The following is a 21932-nucleotide window of genomic DNA, read 5'->3' as shown; positions in this document are numbered from 1 at the left end:
GTTTCATTAAAATGCTAGAAATAATTGCCTTTTAGATAAAACTTTAAATATATTTCCACCATCGTATTCGGCGATGATATTTTGGCCGTGCGACGTGAAACTCACCAACTTCAGCGGCAGGCTGAATTTTTGGTCATTGGATGAAGAGTTTTGGTTCTCCACGCCATTCTGGCGATTAAGAGCCCCGTGGCATACAAATACTGTTGAGAATGCCATCAAAGGAAGATTTTCGGTTATTGGAGCTTTTGGTAATAGCTAATCTTGTCAATTGTTTGGCAACAGGATTGCGAGGACTACTTACTAGGGCGGAGCTAAAAACACGTTCAAAGGATCGGATAAGTTTTAAATCTGAGAGCTGAAATTGGACTGATTTTAAAATCAAAAGAGAAAAACCTTTATAATCAAACTCTGTCCCGTCAACTATTATGTAACAGTTACTCCAATTATTGAAAATTAATGTTTAACAAGAAGCAGTGAACCTGGGAATGGGGTTGTTTCCTTCAGTCAAAAGTAGTACTTTTTGTCACTAAAGTTGATAGAATAAGCAAAAAAAAAAAAAAAAAAAAAAACATGGACTTAGAAAATACTTTCATTTTCCCAACAATTATTTTTTAATTAATTTTTTTAAATGTCCGATTTTTTAAACAAGGCGTGGTCTTTATGACGTCACAAATGATGCTTTTTGGCGCATATATACGAGCCGACGCATCAGCTTAAGATTAGCCATTTTGGATCGGAGCGCGTGTTTGAGTGGTTGTCTTTTCTGGCGAATCATCGCGTTTAGCGATGGTCCACTGTGAGCAATTATTAGGGGCACGTGAATTGTTTATTAAATCAAATATTATTTCCGGAAAATTTGGCAAAATCCGCAACTTTGCTGTGGTAACCCTAGCAGTGCAACAATGAAAAATCCGATCCAAAATGGCTAAGCCGATGCGTCGGCCTATCTATAGCGGCTCTACTGAATGGCATTTCACCATTAGTGATGTCATCCGCAGAGGCGTTAAACGATGAAAGAGCACCGATTTAAGTAATTTTTAAAGAATATTAAACTGAAACAAATTATTTAAAAAATGGTCAGACCTTATGTTTTTTAGCATGCTTTTTCAGAAAAAATACTTTTAAAATTTTGGAAACGACCCCATTCTTTGCACTTTTAAACCCGGCTGTGTTTAGATTACTGCAGATACGTGTTTTTGCGTGACATGTAACGCCTTTTTCAATGCAAAAGGATTAAACTTAGTTAAGGATGAAAAGACATCCGACAAAAGTTTTGTTTTTCTCTTGTCGGTTGTCTTTTATTCCATAAGCCCAATTCTTTTGCATTGAAAAAGGCGTTCTTTTTCAAGCCAAAACACGTGCTTTCAGTATTCTGAAATTTGTGCAATTAAACGTAGTTATTTCTTATTTCAGTTGTAATTTGGTTTGAATACGTATTTCATTGAACAAAAAGGGTTTAGTCCAGCATAATAAAGATTTATCCTAAATGGTAGATCAAAAGCAACTTGGCATAACATTCTAAGTTAAAAACTAAATACTTACGAAAATTTTAGCAAAACTTCTTTAGAAATCTCTCTTTTTTTTTCTTTCAAAAATAGAAAAAAAAAATTCTTTTACTGCTGTATGGCAGTACCTACTAGGGATACTGATACTATCTCTTGCCCTCAAACAGAGGAGAGGCTCACCTACCGATTGTACTGGTTATCTCAAAATTTTCAATTTCGGTATTTACATCCCTTTACTTCTCACTGTCTCATTAGGGCCGCCGAGAGCCGGGGCGGGCTCCTTGTTGGTTTGATCACCGGTTCCCCCCTACCCCCGTAAAACTTGCCAAATTTTTTCTACTCAGATTCTGAGTTAGGTCCCCTTAAGGGACGGACCCCTAGTTTCCGAGTAGGCTTACACAGCCTCTCTTGTCGGTACTGTGCCTCATATGCAAAATTTTCAGAAAACTTGAATAAATGGACTGAGGCTAAAATTTGGCACTAAAAACAGCAGTCAGAATATTTAATTCATACATAAAAATTATCGAAAATTTAAATTAGTTATGTTCCCGCTAGAAAAGAAATACGTGATTTCCAGTTTTATTAAAAGTGAAAACTAGTTAAAGGAGACTACTGATTTGTTTCTAAATAAAATAACTTGTGTGGAGAGAGAAAAAAAAAAGCTCACCTGAATATGATGGGAAAAATTGCTGAGTAAAAGTTTTGGAAAAGTAGGAAAATTCCTATCACCAATCAATAACTCGAAAACTTTGCTGAGTTTTATTAAGACCTACAATATATTAAATCGTAAACGATATGTGTAACCCACAATGCTTCGAAATGTAGATCATCGAAAGTTTGAAAATAGAAAGTACTCTGGTTACATTTCAAATGTTTGCAATAAAAAATTCGTATCGTGCAAAACGAAGGACAGGAACATATTTGCATATTTTCAGAAACATTCTCTCTAATGTGAATCTTATAATATTTTTTATGGAAGTATAAAGTCGAATCTCGTTGAAACGAACTCCGTTACACATTTAAAATCAATTCGTCGGTAACGTAGTCCGTCTTATCCGAAACAACAAGCAATAGAATGGGGATTGGAAATGTTAGTTTTCGTCTTAGCGAGTCTAAGCAACTCGTCTTAAGCGTGTTCAATTTTCCACTTTTTTTTTTCCTCTCTTTTTTTCATAACATAAATAAATGGTCGGTTAGAACAACATTGGATGCATTTTTTTAAAAATCAGTTATCCGGTGAAATAATATTGGTTGGTTCGTTAAAAAATGAATTTGGGTTTATCTTTATCCTTTCGAGGCAAACGTTTGCTAAAGCGCAGCAACGTAGGACGAGACAGTTTCTTGGTAGTTTTTTCAAATTTAATTGCTTTCTCAGGAAAAAAAAACCGCTCTCTTATAAAATTTGTATTTTTAAAACATGCAACGTTGTTCCAGCCAACCACGTAATTGTAACCTGTGATTAACTTTCTAGATGCTATGGTTCACATTAGATAAATGCTTTTGAAAAATGTTAGTGTAAAAACACTGATTCTCAATTGCTTGTAGGTCAAAGTGGGGCAGGAAACAACTGGGCCAAAGGACATTACACCGAAGGAGCCGAATTAGTGGACTCAGTTTTAGACGTGGTGCGTAAGGAAGCAGAAGGGTGCGATTGCCTCCAAGGGTTCCAGCTCACTCATTCTCTAGGAGGGGGCACCGGTTCCGGAATGGGCACGCTCATGATCTCCAAGATAAGAGAGGAGTACCCAGACAGGATTATGAATACGTTCAGCATCGTGCCCTCCCCTAAGGTAACGAAATAATGTTGCTCCAGCCTGTGGCAGTATGGCTATGATCAATTGACTACCTTTCCGCTGCAGCTTAAATAATTCCATTTCTCAAAACAGCAGACAGACAAGTTAGGTTTTGTTCCCTCACGCCCAAAGGTGCTGCTTCGAACCAGTCAGTGGGCTTTCAAGATGCAGAAAATTGACAACGTCCATGTCGTATGGTTAAGGAGCATGCAAAAGATCTCTTGAGTATTTTGGCTTTGTGCAGTCTTAGCAAAATAAGTTCCTAGTGCAGTTCCGCATCGAAGAGAGCTCAGGTGCCTCCATCTGATGGGAAAAATGGACGTCGAAATTGTTGTGCGGATTGAGGGGCCTCTAACCCAACCCCATTTGAAAGAAAAAGGATCTGTCGAAATAAGAGTGAGGAAAACCGGTTTGCGTTGCTTCATCAAGTTTGGTGTTGTGCCAATCTATCCCCTTTCTACTCAAACATAAATGAGCTCTTCCAAGGTCAAGCATCAAGTTACCAGAGCCACACTAAATAATTGCAATTTCTTTGCTTATGATTGCTGTGTGTGCAGTGTATAAGATTTTCATTGACATAAATTGTGGCGTAATCTGATAATAGTACGAAATAAAAATGCTTTAAAGCTTGATGTATGTGTACGTACGTACTGTCTGACCACGTATTGTATGGAAAGGCAAACATCCGAAACGAACGCATCTATTAGTTTTCAGGGATGTCAGCTTTTATAGGGGTATGTTAGCCTTTAAATTTAGCAGAGTCTCATTCAAATAAGCAAAACACGCGCATCAAATTTTTACTACTCCCCCTTATTCAGATCGACTCTTCTTAACTGGACGTTTGCCAATTCCATACAATCCGTAGTTAGACAGTATTTCTGTTTTACAAAACCAGCGTTACTCCATATTTAGCTTCTATGTAATTACTTCGGATATAAACTCACCAGAGCATTCATGCACAATAATGTTTCCTCGAAATCATTTTGAAAATACAGTAGAACGTCGAAAATCCGAGCTTATTGGGACCATAGGTGGCTCGAATTTTCGAATTATTCGGATTTGCAAAAATAGCCAACAAAATACTATTTAGGAAAATAGTATGTCAATTAATCAAATAAAGTGGTTGTACAATGTACATAATGCTACAATATCTAGTTATATCTTTTAAATAATTTTAACTCTCATTATGTACTGAACAAAGGGAAACACTAACGTGTGAATGTGTTCAGATTTTTTTAAGTTTCTAACTTTTGACGTTCGAATTTCTGGCAATACAATTTCTTATGCTCCCAACTGACGGTCAAGTTTAGAAGGAAGGTAATGTGTGTACAGTAAATTCATCTATATTTCAATTTTAGGTCTCCGATACTGTAGTGGAGCCTTATAATGCCACTCTATCGGTTCATCAGTTGGTGGAGAACACAGACGAAACCTTTTGCATCGACAACGAAGCTCTGTACGACATCTGCTTCCGCACCCTTCGACTGACGACGCCCACGTACGGCGATCTCAACCATTTGGTGTCCGCCACAATGTCCGGAGTCACGACATGCCTCAGATTTCCCGGACAACTGAACGCGGATCTGAGGAAGCTGGCGGTCAACATGGTGCCGTTCCCGCGTCTGCATTTCTTCATCACCGGATTCGCACCCCTCACTTCTCGAGGAAGCCAGCAGTACCGCGCACTCACTGTTCCCGAACTGACGCAGCAGATGTTCGACGCGAAGAACATGATGGCGGCCTGCGATCCTAGACATGGTCGATATCTCACGGCTGCTTCTATTTTCAGGTGAGATCATTGAAAATGTCTATCTTTAAATTTTGCACCATTGCAGCAGTCCGTTTTCTTATTGAGTCAAAGAAGTGATTGATATCTATACACACGTGACTTTAAATATCCCCTCAAGCAGAATTCGCAAGGTACGATATCTGGAGATCTTGAGGAAAATTACGGTGGATTCTTCATTTTTGTAAAAGCTTTAGTTTTGAAGACTTATCGCACTAGGATATCATGCCTAAACACAGAAGTTAAAGATAAAATTTAATCAAAATTCGATTTAAATTTAGTTTTTTAAATGTTTGAAAATTGCTTGAGCTAAGGCGTTTTACAAAGCAACATCAAAATAACATTCTTATAATCTAGAAAATATTCATTTAGTTCATTTGCTTCTTTCACACATGATAAGTGTTTTGTACACAAAACACTAACACCACTTTTTAGTCCAAAGTGTAACTAATATAAAACAGTTTCAATTTTTTTTTTTGAGCAATCACGATTGCTTATTGCTTTCATTTGACTGTTTTTGACGTTCCTTTGATTTTTCCTAACAGCACCCACCGCAGCATCACCGCTGACCGGGTCCTCACGATGCTGCACCTCTAGCGAAAACCGTCACCAGGTTTTGTCAATATCCTACACTTACACGCATACATACACGCACCTACACACACATACATACACCTACACACATACACATACACATACCTACACACTCACATACACACTCCTTCACACATACACATACACAAACCTACACACTCACATACACACAACTACCCACACACTCATGCCTGCACACAGACACGAACACATATGCCTACACACACATACACATACCCCCCCACATACACCTACACACAACTACCCACACACTCATGCCTGCACACAGACACAAACACACATGCCTACACACACACACATACCCCCACACACAAACACACACGCTTACATATACACACACTCGTGATTGCGGAAAACATAATTTGAATTCAAGATGACAAAATTCAATTTTTTTTTTTTTTAATATAAACAAAATCCCCCTCGTTTCTGAGCATTCTTGTGCAATCTGCATCGTTTTATTGTAAAGAGTTCAATAATAAAAAGTTTTTAAAAGTCTACTGACTTTTGGATCATCCTCTAGAGCCGCTAAATATGAGGACAACGCATCAGCTTAAGTTTAGCCATTTTGGATCGGATTTTTCATTGTTGCGGAGCTAGGGTGACCAGAGCAAAGTTTCGGGTTTTGCCAAATTCGCCAAAAAAAATAATATTTTATTTAATACACAATTCACACGCGCCGCTAATAATTACTCGCAGTGAAAAATCACCAAAAGCGATAACTTGCCAGAAAAGACAACCACTCAAACAGGCGCTCCAAAATTGCTGATGCGTCGACTCGTGCATATTAAGGCCTTAGGTCACCCAGTAGAACTCGAATGATTGCGTCGCAGCAGCCAATAACTTCGTTGAAATATCATGACGTAGAAAAATCAGCATGATTTTCATAATCGACTTTTAAAATTTCGAGTCAAAGCTGAAATGGATCAAATGTTATAGTTTTCAGTAGATTAAAATAATGCTGGAGTTATGGTTAGAACGAGTGGAATAAAAAAACAAAGGATATAAAGCACAAATTATGAACAATAACTCTGGAGTAGTACTCTTATTCAAATTTGTTGCATAATATTTTTGCTTTTATTCAATACTAGTGGTACCGGCACGGCTTTGCCCGTAATAGAAAAATTCAAAGGTCTTTTGGTTCGCCTGTATATTTACAAATAATGTATGGTGAATTTTCTCGCCAATTGGCTAGTACCCATGTTACGGTTCCATGTTATGATAATTTCGTATCTCGCCAATTGGCTTGTGCCCATGTTACGGTTCCATGTTATGATAATTTCGTATCTCGCCAATTGGCTTGTGCCCATGTTACGGTTCCACGTTATGATAATTTCGTAATTTACTCGTCCATCGTATGATATTTTTGTTCTTAAAATTGGAATAGAAAAAGAACCACATCGAATTTTCGAAAAATCTCTTCGAGGTGCACACCCCCATGCTACAAACTAACTTTGTGCCAAATTTCATGAAAATCGGCCGAATGGTCTAGGCGCTATGCGCGTCACAGAGATCCAGACATCCAGACATCCTCCGGACAGAGAGACTTTCAGCTTTATTATTAGTAAAAGAAAATCATTTGTAGTACAAGTAGTTGACCTGGTGAGTTAAAGTAGATAGATGAAGTAAAGTAGTGGGGATCATTTTGATGCTTGAGATTTTGACACAATCGACAAATTTCGATTATCGTTTCATTCTGCCACACAAGATCAGTAAGGCCAAAAAAAAAAGTTCAAAGAATATATTGTTATCACTAGCTGACCCAGCCACGCGTTGCTGTGGCTGAGAATGGAAATAACTTTTTGCTCAATATTTTTACACGATTAAATTAATATTTTTAACAAAGCTGGAAAAGTTCAGTCAATTTTAAATCACAGGGAATTGATAATATTCGAGTTTGTGGCCGAAGTAAGAACTTATAAAATTTAGTTAGTACTAACTAAATTTTCTATAGTAAAAGCATTACTTACCATACTTACGTTTAGTAAATTTAGTAAGTACTTACTTCGGACAAGCGTGCAAAATAACTTGAAAGTGGTAGGTAAGGTACCGGAATGGTTGAAATTAAGCATTAACCAACATACAAATTTTTGTATGTACATTTTATTTAAGCTTTAACTATAGTTTTTAATCAATGACTTCTCACAAAATATACAAAATAAATTGATAAGCTATAAAAATTGAATTTTGTAAATGAAGTAGATAATATTGATCTCTATCTATGGTTTTGATAATTTTAAATTATTAAAACTGAAAATTATATGTGTACTAACTAACACAATATTTTTGTTAATCTGTCTTTTGCTTACACGAATAGATATGACGGTTTTTCCTTTAAACTTTCCCGTCAAAATTGTTGCTTCAAGAACATTTCCGGTGATCCTTTTGATAACTATACTGCCCTGTGCAGGTAAAGGGCAGTATCTACAAAAATGAGTTTTTGAGATATTTCAAGAAACGCGTTTTTGATTTCCCACAAACATCAATAAAATATTGAAATTTGATTTTAGGCTATTCTATATGTTTATATCGACGTATTTTTTTGGGCAGTCTGTTTCATTTTGATTTTGCAATCAAAATTTAAATTAAAGCAGATACTGCCGTTTACCTGCTCTTCGCAGTAGTAATTTTCATGCACTTTTACTGGTAATCAGCAGTAACTGCACAATGTACTTTTGAATGACCAATAATTACAAATTCAACATAATACGGAGTAGATAAGTCATTACGAAGTATATTTATTGCAATGTGAATAATATATTTTATTTTAAAAAATAAATAAATACCGTGTATAAACTTGACATAAATTTAATGTAAATAAATGAAATGTAATAATAAAATAAAAATTTATTTTTTTACACACATGTTTTTATGCCAATATAAAAATAAATTAATAAATATACATGTGTATTTATATATACTAGTGTTCGCCCAGTGGTCGGAATTCGACCACATTCATAAATGAATATTTGAGAAAACTTGTATGAATTTAACTATTTCCAACATTTTTATTTCTACTCTTACTCGTGTTTACTGCGTATCTGAAAACACACAATACCACAGTAATAATTTATTCCAATTTTGCTTTTTATCTGTTAATCTCAAAATAAATGGATGAAAGGGGATATTTCGGTAATGGGGTCGTTTCCAAAATTTTCAAAGTATTTTTTACTGAAAGAGGATGCTTAAAAACTAAGGTTTTAACCATTTTTTAAATAATTTGGAAAAAATTAATATTTTTTAACAACTATTTTAATTGGTGCGCCGATTGAAATTAACTTTTTGGCATCAAAAGCGATAAAATGCCACTCATTGATGCCATTGGCGCACAGCGCAATAATCATAACCCAAAAACGCGGTTGAGAGCAAATCGTAAATATTTAGCACGGCAATGGAGTCGCGCGCCAAAGTACATCACTTATAACGTCATAAAGACGATGCCTTATTTCCAAAATCGGACATTAAAAAAAGTTTTAAAAAGCAACTGTTGAGAAAATAAAAGTTTTTTCTGGCTCAACATTTCCCCCCCCTTATTCTATCTATTTCAGTGACTAAAAGTAGTACTTTTGATCGAAGGAAACAACCCCATTGAGAAATTGGTGTGGTCGACAAATTGCTGGCTTGAATAAGCTTATTTTGGATATCATGTTCCTTTGTGCTAACCCTATGCAAATAAATGTTTCCCTACTCTTTGTTTACGTATGCAAAGGAAAAACATTTTTCGCGCTGGCATTGAAAATAAAAAAAATGACGCCAATGGATAAAAATCACCAATTATCCAATTTTCGAAATCTTCCCGTATGAAATGAAGCATCAAAATTCAATTTATACGTAAAACTTTTGAGTGAACAATGTTATTTACAAAACGTCATATAACTGTCCATTCAAAAACAATGGGCGTCGTAATAATAGTACAATTTTAAAAAAAATGTCGACTATGTGATTTGTTTACGGTTAAGGGCAACGCATAACTGATGTCACACTTTTCAACATTTTCGAGCCTCTCCCCCCCCCCTTTGTCACAATGTTTTGCACTTCACTATACCCCCTCTTCCCTTTGTCACATGTCACGCTGTTTTTCATAAATGTTCCTATTGAAAAAATGCTTGTTGTACGTTCTCCCCATTGTATGCTCCTCTTGTCACGTCTTTTCTCTCCCTTGTCACAAACTGTTACTATTTAATTTTCCCCACCTTAAAGCGAGACTTAATTCGTGGACAGCCCCTATTTTGTGGCAACCGTATGCAAATATACATTTCCCTACTCTTTGTTTTCGTATGCAAAGTAAAAACATTTCTCGTGCTGCAATTGGTGCCAAACATTTGACGCCAATAGATGAAGAGCGCCTGCCGATTTAACAATTATCGAAATCTTCCCAAATGAAATGATCCTGCAAAACTCAGATTATACGTAAAACTTCTGCATGAACAATGCTTCTTTTAATAAGTTTTATATTATTGAGTAAGTTGCCTTGACCTCTGCCGTTAGAATTATTAAATTTCAAACAGTCAAATGAACGAATCCTACTTGCTACACTGCAAAATTGTCCATTCAAAAACACTGGACGTCGCAATAATAGTGTAATTTTTTAAAAAATCGTGTTTGTGATTTGTTTACGGTTTAGGGGAAAACTGAAAAATGCTCTTTTCAAAATTTTTGATTTCTCTCCCCTTTGTCTCAAAGTTTCACACTTCACCACAACCCCCTTCCCTTTGCCACATATCACACTGTTTTCATAAACGTTCTTTCCAAAAAAAAAAAAAAAAAAGCTTGATGTCCCATTCTCCCCATTGTATGTTCCTCTTGTCATTTATTTCCTCCGCCTTGTAACGAACGGTTAAAATTTAATGAACCCCACCTTAAAGAGGGACTTCATTACTTCATTTGTAGTCAGTTCCTTGCAAATAGACATTTCTGTACTCTCTCTTTTTTTTTTTTTTTTTTTTTTTTTTTTTTTTTTACGAAAGCAAAAGAAAAATATTTCTCGTCCTGGCATTGGTGCCAAAATGGATAAAGTTCGCCAATTTCACAATAAAATTGTTTCCTTTAGCGAAAAGTAGTACTTTTTGTCACTGAAATTGATAGAATAAGCAAAATAAATAAATAAATAAATAAATAAATAAATAATTTGAAATTTGACATCTTGAATTCAAATTATGCTTTTCGCAATCATGAGTGTGTGTATGTAGGCGTGTGTGTTTGTGTGTGTGTGGGGGGGGGTATGTGTGTTTGTGTGTGTAGGCATGTGTGTTTGTGTCTGTGTGCTGGTATAAGTGTGTGGGTAGTTGTGTATATGAATGTGTGTGTGTGCGGGGGGTATGTGCATATGTGTTTGCGTCTGTGTGCAGGCATGAATGTGTGGGAGTTGTGTGTATGTGTTTGTGTGTGTATGTGTAGTTGTGTATGTGTGCATGTGTGTGTGTAGTTGTGTATGTATGCGCGTGTGTGTAGGACATGGATGCAACCTGGAGACGGCTTTCGCTATAGGTGCAGCATCGCGAGGAGCCGGTCGACGGTGACAGGGTGCGGAGGGTGGCGGTGGGAAAATAAAATGATAGGACACCAAAACAGTCAAGTGAGAACAATAAGCAATCGTGATCGCTCAAAAAAACATGGACCCAGAAATTACTTTCAGTTTCCCAACAGTTATTTTTGTTAATTTATTTTTTTTAATGTCCAATTTTTGAAACAATGCGTGGTCTTGATGACCACGCATTGTTTCAAATGATGCACTTTGCCGCATCTTTCTACCGCGATTCCACGTTATGATTATCAAGAAGCGAATTAAAATTGGGCTGTATGCTTGCTATCAACGATGTTGTTGCCAATACATGTAAGTAAAGATGCGAAATAAATATTTTGCTCTGTGAATGGCAACACAGAATGGCATTTCATCATTTGTGATGTCATCGGACAGAAGCATGAACATTGAAAGTGCGCCGATTTTAGTAATTTTTTAAAAATATTAAACTTAAACAAATTATTTAAAAAATGGTTAGATCCTATGTTTTTAAGCATGCTCCTTCAGGAAAAAAAATTACTTTTAAAATTTTAGAAACGACTCCATTATGGAAGTCGGTCTGAATTAAATGATGCCGCAAAACTCCCTTAATACGTAAAACTTCAGTACAAACAATATATTTTTTGTGTGGAGGCAAGGCACTAGTATGCAGACCTCGACATAAAATACAGTTGAAGTCAGTTGTGACTCTTGAATAGAAAAAAAAAAAAAAATAGAATAGAATATTTTTTGTAAAAGTAGGCATGATCTTTCCGTTAAATATAAAATTTCCAACAGTCAAATGAACGAACTCTACTCACGTCAACATATAATTGTCCATGCGAAAGCACTGGACGTCGTAATAATAAGCCAATTTTATCAAAAGTTTCACCTTGAGATCTGTTAGTAGTGATAGCAAATGCAGGTATTATTGGGAGCTGGAACTGAAAGTCGTCCCTCATTCCGTAAAATAATGTATTTAAATATTCGCAACTCCAGCGCTCGAATAAGCTACCTTGCGGTGATTTACAAAACTACCGAAAAAACTAAAACATTGCCACATTGCGTTCGATGTGTGTCTGTTGTCGTAAACACAGGCAGTTTGTTAGGAGTATTTATTAACGCATTCGATGTGTTCTTAGATTGCTTTCAGCAACAGAAATTGTTTCGTCCCTTAATGGTATTCTCGATCTCCTCAAAATAATGTTAGTTTTCATTATTTCCCTCTAAAAAGTGTGATGATTGTCGTAAATGGCGAAAGCTAAACACAAGAAAACTCTGGGTTAACAAACTTCGCATTTGCTCTGTTCGATGCATTTTTCTTTTCTCTTCTTTTTTTTTTTTTTTTTTTTTTGAAAGAGGATAACGGTATACCAGGTAAGTCTTTTTAAAAATTGTTTTGTGTAAATTTGTAAGAATATAGGTTTTTTTTTTAAATCTTAAGTTCGAAAGAAGAATTTGATAACATTAGCAGAAGAATTAGGGCTTTCATCTCCGCCTAGTTTAAAAGTAATTAATTTAACCAACCTAATTTTACTGCAGCATTTGGTTGGAATGGGCAGTATGCAAAATATTTTCTTGAATAAATTATCGATCGTAGAACGAAATGAAAAATGTTTAACGCTGAGAATTTTCCTCGCCAAAATAGTGGGATTATAGTTTAGGGTTATAGTTTTAGTTTTGTGCGAGCAAAAAACATTTGACGAGATTTCGCATGTCAGTTAAGGGGGTCCGGGACACAAAAATCCTCAAATTTTGCAATTTTTTTTTATAATTTGAAAAATTGCTCCGTTTTTTTCTGCTTAAAAGGACGTTTGAATCTTGTTTCTACCTTAAATAGAACGAAAGTTATAGTTATTTTTGTTGCATGTATCTAACGAATGTGTACCTAACTTTAAAACTTTAAACGCGTTTTTATCCATGATGCAATTTTTCCCGATTTCTCGCATTCAAACTCTTATAAGTCAGGAAGCGATAGAGATAAAGTAATGAAACTTGGAGCATATCTTTTTCAAGTAATTTACTTTAATTTTTATTCGGCGAATTTGAAAAAAACGTCTACTGCAAAAATTATGATTTTTTTAAAAAAAAGTATCTTCGAATTTTTCGAAATTTTTCTTCAAATATTTTTTATTTCTTATTGAATCAATATTTTTAAAATCGCCGAATAAAAATTAAAGCTTAGATATTTGTGCATACTTTTTCGAAAAAAAATTGAAAATTGACCAACAATATTTTGAGTTATAGCAATTTAAAGCAACCCCATTTTTTTGAAAAAAACTAATTAAATTTAAATTAAAAAATAATTTTTTTTCATGTTTATGTTATGATTTTGCTTATTAAATAAATGATGAATCAGTTCAAAAAATTTCAAAACTCTAAAGTACATAATAAAAAAATTTTCAAAATGTGTCCCGGACCCCCTTAAACCATATTTAATTTTTATCATGAAGGGAATAAAATAGTAGAAAGATTACAGAATTCGATAAGTTTAAAGAAATAATGTTAGATCAATTGAAAAGAAAACTACCACCATCTATCCGTGATAATGTTGTTGATGATTTGCATGGCATGACATAATTATATCATAATGCTGAAATTAGAAAAGTACGAAACAGAAAAATTTTAAATTACCGATTCGGCAGTTTGAGAAAAATAACTCAGCTACAAATGCAAAACAATTAGCGCTAGCCAAGCAAGGCAAAGAAGTATCATCTTCTTTTGATAATAATTCGTAATGTCATATAATTAAATTATCTAGCATTAATTGTTATTCTTGTCAGGCCACAATTATTATTTAGTTTTATCAAGAATTGATAAATATCGAATTCAACATCGTGGAAATGACTGCTTAGAACTACGAACTACGTAATTTGCATTAAATTTTTGACGTTTAGTAATGCTCCTTGATTTCTCATCTCTTTCTACGTGGACCAAAATATCCTCAGGACTTAAAATATTGATTTAAAAAGGAAAAAAAAAATACATACGAACAAAAATTACAACGCTTTTAGCATTTTCTTCGTTACCACGTGCGTTTGTTTTACCTTTTTGTCCGCCATTGCAAAGTGGCTGCAGTGCCCCCTATAGTTTGTTGGAGTTGCGAATTAAAATCGCGAAAACATAATAAAAATATTTCAAATGCCCGTAGTTACCCAAAAAGCCTCAGTAATAAAAACAAATGCAAGTATTTCATTTCTTTATGCTCAAGCGAGGAATGGCAACACCACAATATTATCCAGCAATTTCTTCACGCTAATTATGTCGCGTGAAAAAGCAAATAAAAATGAATTTTCACCAACTTTTAATTGCTTCTATCGCGTTTTTGCGCGGTAAAACCGGGTAGAACGTGTTTTAAAGCCATTTTTGCGAGCTTTCCAACCATACCAAGCTCGAAGCACTAAAATGCATTTTTCGTGTAGAAAAAGCGGTTTAAAAATGAATTAAAACTTAATATTTCACGCTTCCAACAATGAATTTCAACAATGGAAAAGAGACAAAATTAAAATTTTTGTGTTTCGCTAACTGAAAAACGCTTATAACTTTTTTTCTAGTGGATTTAGGTTATTGGACCTTGGGCGCCCTGACAATTTTTTCGTTAGGAGTATTTTTTAAAGACCTTTCCAATCATATCAAATTTGAAAAAATTGGACCATCCGTTCGCGTAGAAAGAGCCATTTAAGACGAAAATACGTTTTTTATTAATATCTCCGTTAATTAGCGTTCGATTTCAAAATTTTTTATTGATGACACTAAAACTCGACAATAGCTACTGAACAAAAAAGGAATGAAGGAAATCGGTTCACAAACAGAGGAGGAATCGGTACCGAAAGAAAACGGCTTGCCTATTAATATATAAAGATATACATATGTTGGTTATAAATTTATTATTAAAGAGGACATAATTTAAATAGGGTATCGACCTACATCCACTTGATATAAATTTAATCCAAAACACATTTACGTACCTCCTCAGATACCAGATATACTTGCTGATTTAAACAGTCTTTGCTACAACGAACTCATTTTTGTGTTTTACCTTTTTAAACACTGAATAGAAAAAAAAACTTCAGTAGATTTTTTTTTTTTTTTTTTTTGCGCATCTACTACTAAATCTTCTGTCATGTTTCTTCTTAATTGGAATTCCTCAAAATCGCGGACGAAGGGGGGGAGGGGGTGCAGACATAGAAGTCTTCAGATGAAAATTATTTTTTAGGAAATCAATTTCCTTGAAACTGATTATCTTCATGATCCACTTTGTAAAAGAGATCCCGGGAACCTCGGTGAAACTCAACTTTGACGATGTTCTCTATGTACGGTCTTGACATGGATTTCAGTTTCCACTGAGATTGTATTGCAGGGAAACCACGGAAGTCATCTGTAGTCATGCTGACTGATGACAGTCAATTTGTAGTTGTTGGAGGAAGCCACAACATGTTCAAAATCGTGAAAATCGAATACATTTGCTCAAAATTCCAATACTGACAACGAATAGTCGACAAGGCATATGTTTTGATTGCTTAACGGCATTGTCGAAAACTCTTTAATGTTCCTGCGTTGTCACTTGGCAACTGGAAGATTCTTTAGGCATTTTTAAAACTGCGACAAATCGCTTAATGTTCCGCACTTTGCAATAAAGCAATAAATATCCATGAAAATTTAGGCGAAAGAAATGCTTCGTGTGTTAAAAATGGCTCTCATCGAACTACTAAAGGTGCAGCAGCTTAGTATATGTTAAAAATTGTGAGAAATATCGTCTGCGACAGAACAAAACAAATGGAACAGAATCGTTCTGTTGCTACACGTTTATTTATCGTCTGCCAAGCATTACTTGTGTTTACTCGTATGTTATCTTTTATAACTGTACATTAGCAAAAAATAATTTTGTTTTACTGTTTTTAGAACACGGATATGAAGAATCAAAGATTTTTTTAAATGTTTGAGGGCTGTGAAATTACAAAACGTTTTCTTCGACTTTATTTGAAATCAAGTATGATTATTTTCCCTAAGTATCTCCCCCTTTTAAGTATCCTTTCGCTCAAGGGCGTTACTGCTTGCGCTTAGTTGAGCTGAAAAGAAATCGCGAAAACCGTTTATGCATCTTGGTTTAAGTTTTGGCGGCGATTCATTTATATTCCATTCTCCGGACAATGGTTTTGGGCAGGTATAGAGCAGTAAGTACATACTGCTGATTACCTGCATAATGTAGCTATAATATCAGTTACTGCTAATCACCACTGATAAAAAAAAAATGCTGTTATTTAGCGCTAACCAAATAAACATGTTTGCACCATAAAACTAAAAAAACATAGATTTGAAAAATTCCAAAAAAAAGAAAAAGAAAGAAAATGGGAAAAAAGCTGCAGTTACTGCCATTTACCCTCCCACGGCAGAACGATCATGGGCAAAAAATTTCATGAAAATCAAAAAATTTGCAGTTACTGCCGTTTGCCTGCCCACGGGAGAAAGTTTCCGTTCTTCCGTGTGCAGGTAAAGAGCAGTAAGTGCATTCTGCCAATTACCTGCAAAATGTAGCGACGAAAGCAGTTACTTCCGTTTACCAGACCACGGGAGAAAGTTTTCGTTCTTCCGTGGGCTGGTAAAGAGCAGTAAGTACATACTGCCGACTTCCCGCAAAATGTTGCTAAAAAAGCAGTTACTGCTAATTACCACTGATTAAAAAAATGCTTTTTTTCTGCGGCAGCCAAATAAAAACGTTTGTACCATAAAACTACAGTAATAAAGATTTCAAATATGCAAAATAATGAAAATCGAAAAATCTGCAGTTACTGCCGTTTACCTGCACACGGCAGTATACGTGTATATTTGAAAATTTAGATGGGTTTAAATTATGCAGAAGATTAATTGGTGAACCAATTTTCAGCTGGAGATTGTGTGGTGTCATTCCTGTTATATCGAGAGAATTTAAACTTCAGTTGGAAACTTTACGGATTCGTTCTCATCAACAATTGTATTTCATTGATTTAAATGACTTCAAATTACCGGGCAACAAATGTTGCATCTAAAATTTAATTGCGCCTGCATCAACGTTTCTTGCTGCCCAAATAGCGCGATCACAGAGGTAATTATGATAAAAAAAATATAAAAAATATCCGGGAATACACTCTCAATTAGTTCACTTTTCGTCTCAACTGCAATGCAGAAATTGTCCCGCAATTTGATGTACTGTGTATTTTGATACAGTTCAATTTCACCATTTCCAATACCCAGCAATTGCTTAGAAAATACTTGTACGAATGGATTATTTTGCATTTGCATTTGCATGTTCATGGTCAATCGCATTATATCGACATACGCTGTAAAAACGATTGTTTTTAACATGCGTTGATTTAATCGGAATAACCGGTAATATCTGCCGGAAGTCTCCATTCAGTATTCAGACAATACCACCTAAAAGTTTATCGTTGCCTTTCAAATCTTACATGCTCCTATGATGTGCTTCAGACATAGGCGGATTTAGGACCGAGTTCCTGGGGGGGCAGGATTTTTTTCAGGGTCAAGGTCATGCTTTTACTCTTTTTTTTCTTTGGTGTGTCGTTTTCATTCGTGTGTGTTATCTTGCTGTCCTTTTTGAATTGACCTTAAGAGAGGTGACTGGTATCAAGAGAGCGACGCAGGGTTCCTTTTTAAGTGGGATAAAGAATGTCTCCAAATTTAAGGGGTCCGGGGGTTTTTCCCCCGGAGAAAATTTTGTAAAATGGATGTAAAATTGTGCATTTTGGAACCTAATAAGGGTTAATTGGAAAAACAAAAATCTCGGGAAAAAATAGACAATTTTTTTTTTTAAGTTTTATGATTTAAATGTGCTTTGTGATGTAAGTTAATACTTTAAAAGAAATGCTGTACAGGATTAGAAAATATGTAACATGAGAGTAACATACTACTTATTAGAACAATTCATAATTTATACACTTGATAAGAAATAAAATCGAAGCACACTTTGCTTAGGAGTTTCAAAGACTTGTCTAATTATTTTCAAGGTTTGGTTGGTTAGATAGGATGTTTTAGCCAGGGCTGCGGAGTCGGAAGGAAAACGGCCAACTCCGACCCCGACTCCGACTCCGGATTTTTAAAAAAAATTTTAATTGCATTTTTTCAACTCCCTCTCTCTATTCAAGGGAAGGGAGAAAACCTCTTAACAGAGATTGAAATATTAATTCCTTTTTATGAAAATTTCGCATTTTGTTTTTTATTGTAAACCCAAGACGTCATACAACGTTAGAAATTCAATTTAAAAATCAAACTTTCCAATAGTTACAAGTTAAAAAGTGAGATGACTTAAAAATCCCTTTTAAAAATTTTGAAAATGATTATCTGTAATTTGCCCCCCTTTAATGTTTAACAAATATATATTGATCAAATCGTGTGCTTTCAATTTTTGAAAGCTGTAACTTGAGAGAAAAAAAAAACTTTTTTTCTAAATCCAAGTTCTTGAGAGGGAGTGGTTTGCACCGGGTGACATCCATCTAGTAGATGACCCCCAAAGTTAATTTCAGAGTTTATAAAAAATATAAATACTTTAATTCTGAAAATTTTCGCGAATATATTTTAAATTACATTTCATCAATAAAATTTTAACGAAAATAGGGCACATATACGTCAGGAGCTAATTTTACACAAAACGCGGCGGTATACAAATTTGTACGAATAGCTTTTACTATACCTATATTTCTGCTTCGCTAAATTTTTAACTTACATTTTATTGGCTGCTTTAGAATTAACCTAAATATGAAGATTTTAAGATTAACTGCAATTCTTGAGTCTTGTAATCAAGAAATCATTAACACTTATTTTGTTCCATACTTTTAGTGAGAACCAAGCTTACAGAAATAGTCTTAATAAAGAAAAAAACATTAGATTATTTCATCGAATCTTTTAGATTTGTGCTTTCGAGCCAGAATTTCTTTGAATTTGCCGATCACACTTAAACGTTTCAACCTTAGCTACGGGCGTCGACTTACTCATTTGTTACGTTTCTTTTACTATTTTAAACTGAGATAGAACAAAACACTATATTTCTATTTTTATTTGAAAGTGATTACTTGAAAATGTTATTCCACAAAACCGTTTGCTGACAGTTGCTATTAGTTAAGTTAAAAAGCAAGCAAACTAGGGGACGGCTACAGAAAGTTCGGTAAGCATTCAAGCTAGCTGATTGCCATAATGGCAGTTATTTTCTCATTAGTATCTTTTTATACATGTAATTGAACCAATTGGTAATCAATCAGGGTTGGCAAAAACCCGGGTTTTTTAAAAAAAAACCATGGACCCAGGGTTTTTTGGGTTTTTTAAAATAAAACCCAAAAAAACCCAACTAAAGCTGGGTTTTTTAAAAGAAATGTGGGTTTTTTTTTTCTTTTTTTTTGTCTTTTTTTAGGGAAAATGTGGGGGTACTTGTAGCATATTGTAGCGTAAATATATGAACAAAGCGCAAAAATTGTCTTGGAGTAAAAAAACTGGAAAACTAGTTAAAATTCAGCGTTTTCTGAAGAAAAGTATAAAAGACGAAAAAACCCAAGAATGGTGAAGTTTCAGATTTTTTAGTTTTCATGATTACCAACAGTTAATGCAAAGTTACTTCTCGAGTGAGAAAATCTATTGTTCGTTTTCAGGGGTCGATCCAGCGCCAAATTGGGGCCGCTTTGCGGCCCTTTCACAAAATTCCGCATGGCAAAAGCGGCCCCATTCACAAAATTACGCGCCGCAGAAGCGGCCCCATTCACAAAATTCCCCATCGCAAAAGCGGCCCCATTCACAAAATTCCGCGTCGTAAAAGCAGCCCCTTCACAAAAATTTATAAAAAGGCAACCTTTTCACAATATTTTTTAACCGCAAATGTGTACGCATCTACGCGGGAGCCTCTTCCACCTTCCCCCATCTTATCTTTTTGCTTGCTGCATGAGGTGTTTTTGCTTGAGAGCGTCAGAAGGGGGACGGGAGAGGGAAAATTGTGATTGGTAGCTTGTTTTCAGGAAAATCTTAAATTTTACTTTGATTACGCAATATATATTTAGTATTAATTTGTGTTGAGTTTCAAAATCCAATTCTAAAATAACTTTACTTAAAATAAACATATTTACATGCTGTTTTTATATTTTTATTTGTTTTGAAGATCTTAATTTCCTTACATCGGCCATGGTAAACGAATTTTTCGCATTTTTGATGTTTACTGTACCTTGTTAAGAGGCAAACAAATAAAATTTCTTATATATTTATTAACATCATTAAATTGCAAAGTTTTAAACGAAATACCTACTCTGTAAGAACGTCAAAAGTCAAAAAATTAAACGCTGAATGCTGGTGCAGTATTATTTTGGGTTTTAATTACTTTTAAGTTTTTCAAACACATACATGGAATCTTTAATGAGTATTTCACTTCTGTGTTAAGAAATATGTGATATCTTTGAGTCTGTTCATATTGTATTTATTAGGAGTTATCATTACGTTCAGCAGCATGTGCAATTTTCATTGCTCTTAAAGTATTTGAGAGGGGCAAACAGGAAATCTGTTGTGAGACTTTCACCTTAAGAAAGTGTGCCTTGCATATGTATATTTGTAAAAAGCAATAAATGTAATGTATGTGTCAAATTACGAATAAAATGTTAAGGGTCTTACTTCCCCGCTCCCCCAGCGCATTTTCTCTTGACTGCTTTCATGTATTCTTCAAGAACTTGCAATCACCCCTGAAACCTGTCTAGGGCTTTTCTATAACGATACGACAGCTAAAAATGCTTTAATATAATCTTTTCCAAGAAAAAAATCACGAGAAGGTCTTTTTTACAAAAGCAAAGAAAATTCACAAAAATATTTTGCTTTTTCACAAAAATAACGAAATTTCACAAAAATATTTTGCCTTTTCACAAAATGGGGACCCAAAAAATAAAACCTGGATCGACCCCTGGTTTTTAATTGCTACTACTTTTTTTTTTTTTTTTTGCATTTTAATTTCCTGTATTTTATTTTGTTATGCAAAACTACTGTAGAACCTCAAGTAGTTTTTACTCCCTTTTTACTGAATTCCAGCTTAATCAAGATATTTCTTTCAATTTTATGTTGCCAGTTTTTCTATTTCTGTGTACAAACTAAGAAATATTAAACTTTTTCGTAAGATAATGAAAATACTGTACATCCTGTTCTGTGTTCTGCCCGACCGTTTGAAAAACCTGTTAATTTCTAAAAAATATATTTTGTGTTTATTCGAGATTTGCGAAGTGTTTGTTTGCAGGAAATAATTCACATGAAAGCCTTTTAGCTAGAGTAGTATCCTATGTACAATCTGCAAATATTGGGAAAATCAGACGTGACAGGACTTAGTCAAAATAATTTGAGTCCATTTATTTATCAGTTAAAGAAAAAAGTTAAATATATTTATTTAAAATCTTTGAAACATTTTTTTAATGCTGTTAAGAGTTGAGAAATACTATTTTAAAAAATTCATTTTTTATGTCCAATGTCTGTGGTGAAGAAGAAATGAAAAAGAAGTTTAAATTGTGAAAGTATTTAAATTAATTTTTTAAAAAACTTCCCAAAAAATTAAAAAAACCCAAACGTGGGCTAAATAATGGGTTTTTTTAAATGGGTTTTTTCAAAAAAACCCATTGGGTCCGACCCAATTGGGTCCAATCCGGCCAACCCTGTAATCAATTTTTAAAAAATGCAAGGAGAGTCAGTGAAAAGGAAAGAAAAAAAGAAGCCCGGAGTCGGAGTCGGCATGT

The 21932-nt window shown here is 34.6% G+C and overlaps 1 protein-coding gene across 1 annotated transcript in view; it reads left to right on the top strand.

The window, feature by feature from the left end:
• The window catches only part of LOC129217799 (tubulin beta chain), a 50652-nt gene that overhangs the window by 16769 nt on the left and 11951 nt on the right, over positions 1-21932 (top strand). Inside the window, exons 4-5 of the mRNA XM_054852140.1 lie at positions 3051-3295; positions 4657-5087. Of these exons, the coding sequence (XP_054708115.1) occupies positions 3051-3295; positions 4657-5087 (676 nt within the window). The remainder of the gene's footprint in view (positions 1-3050; positions 3296-4656; positions 5088-21932) is intronic.

This window comes from Uloborus diversus, chromosome 2, assembly GCF_026930045.1.
Source record: "Uloborus diversus isolate 005 chromosome 2, Udiv.v.3.1, whole genome shotgun sequence".
NCBI classification, from domain to species: Eukaryota; Metazoa; Arthropoda; class Arachnida; order Araneae; family Uloboridae; genus Uloborus; species Uloborus diversus.
The sequence above is the reverse complement of the archived record's forward strand: the minus strand, read 5'-3'. Positions and strand labels throughout refer to the sequence as shown.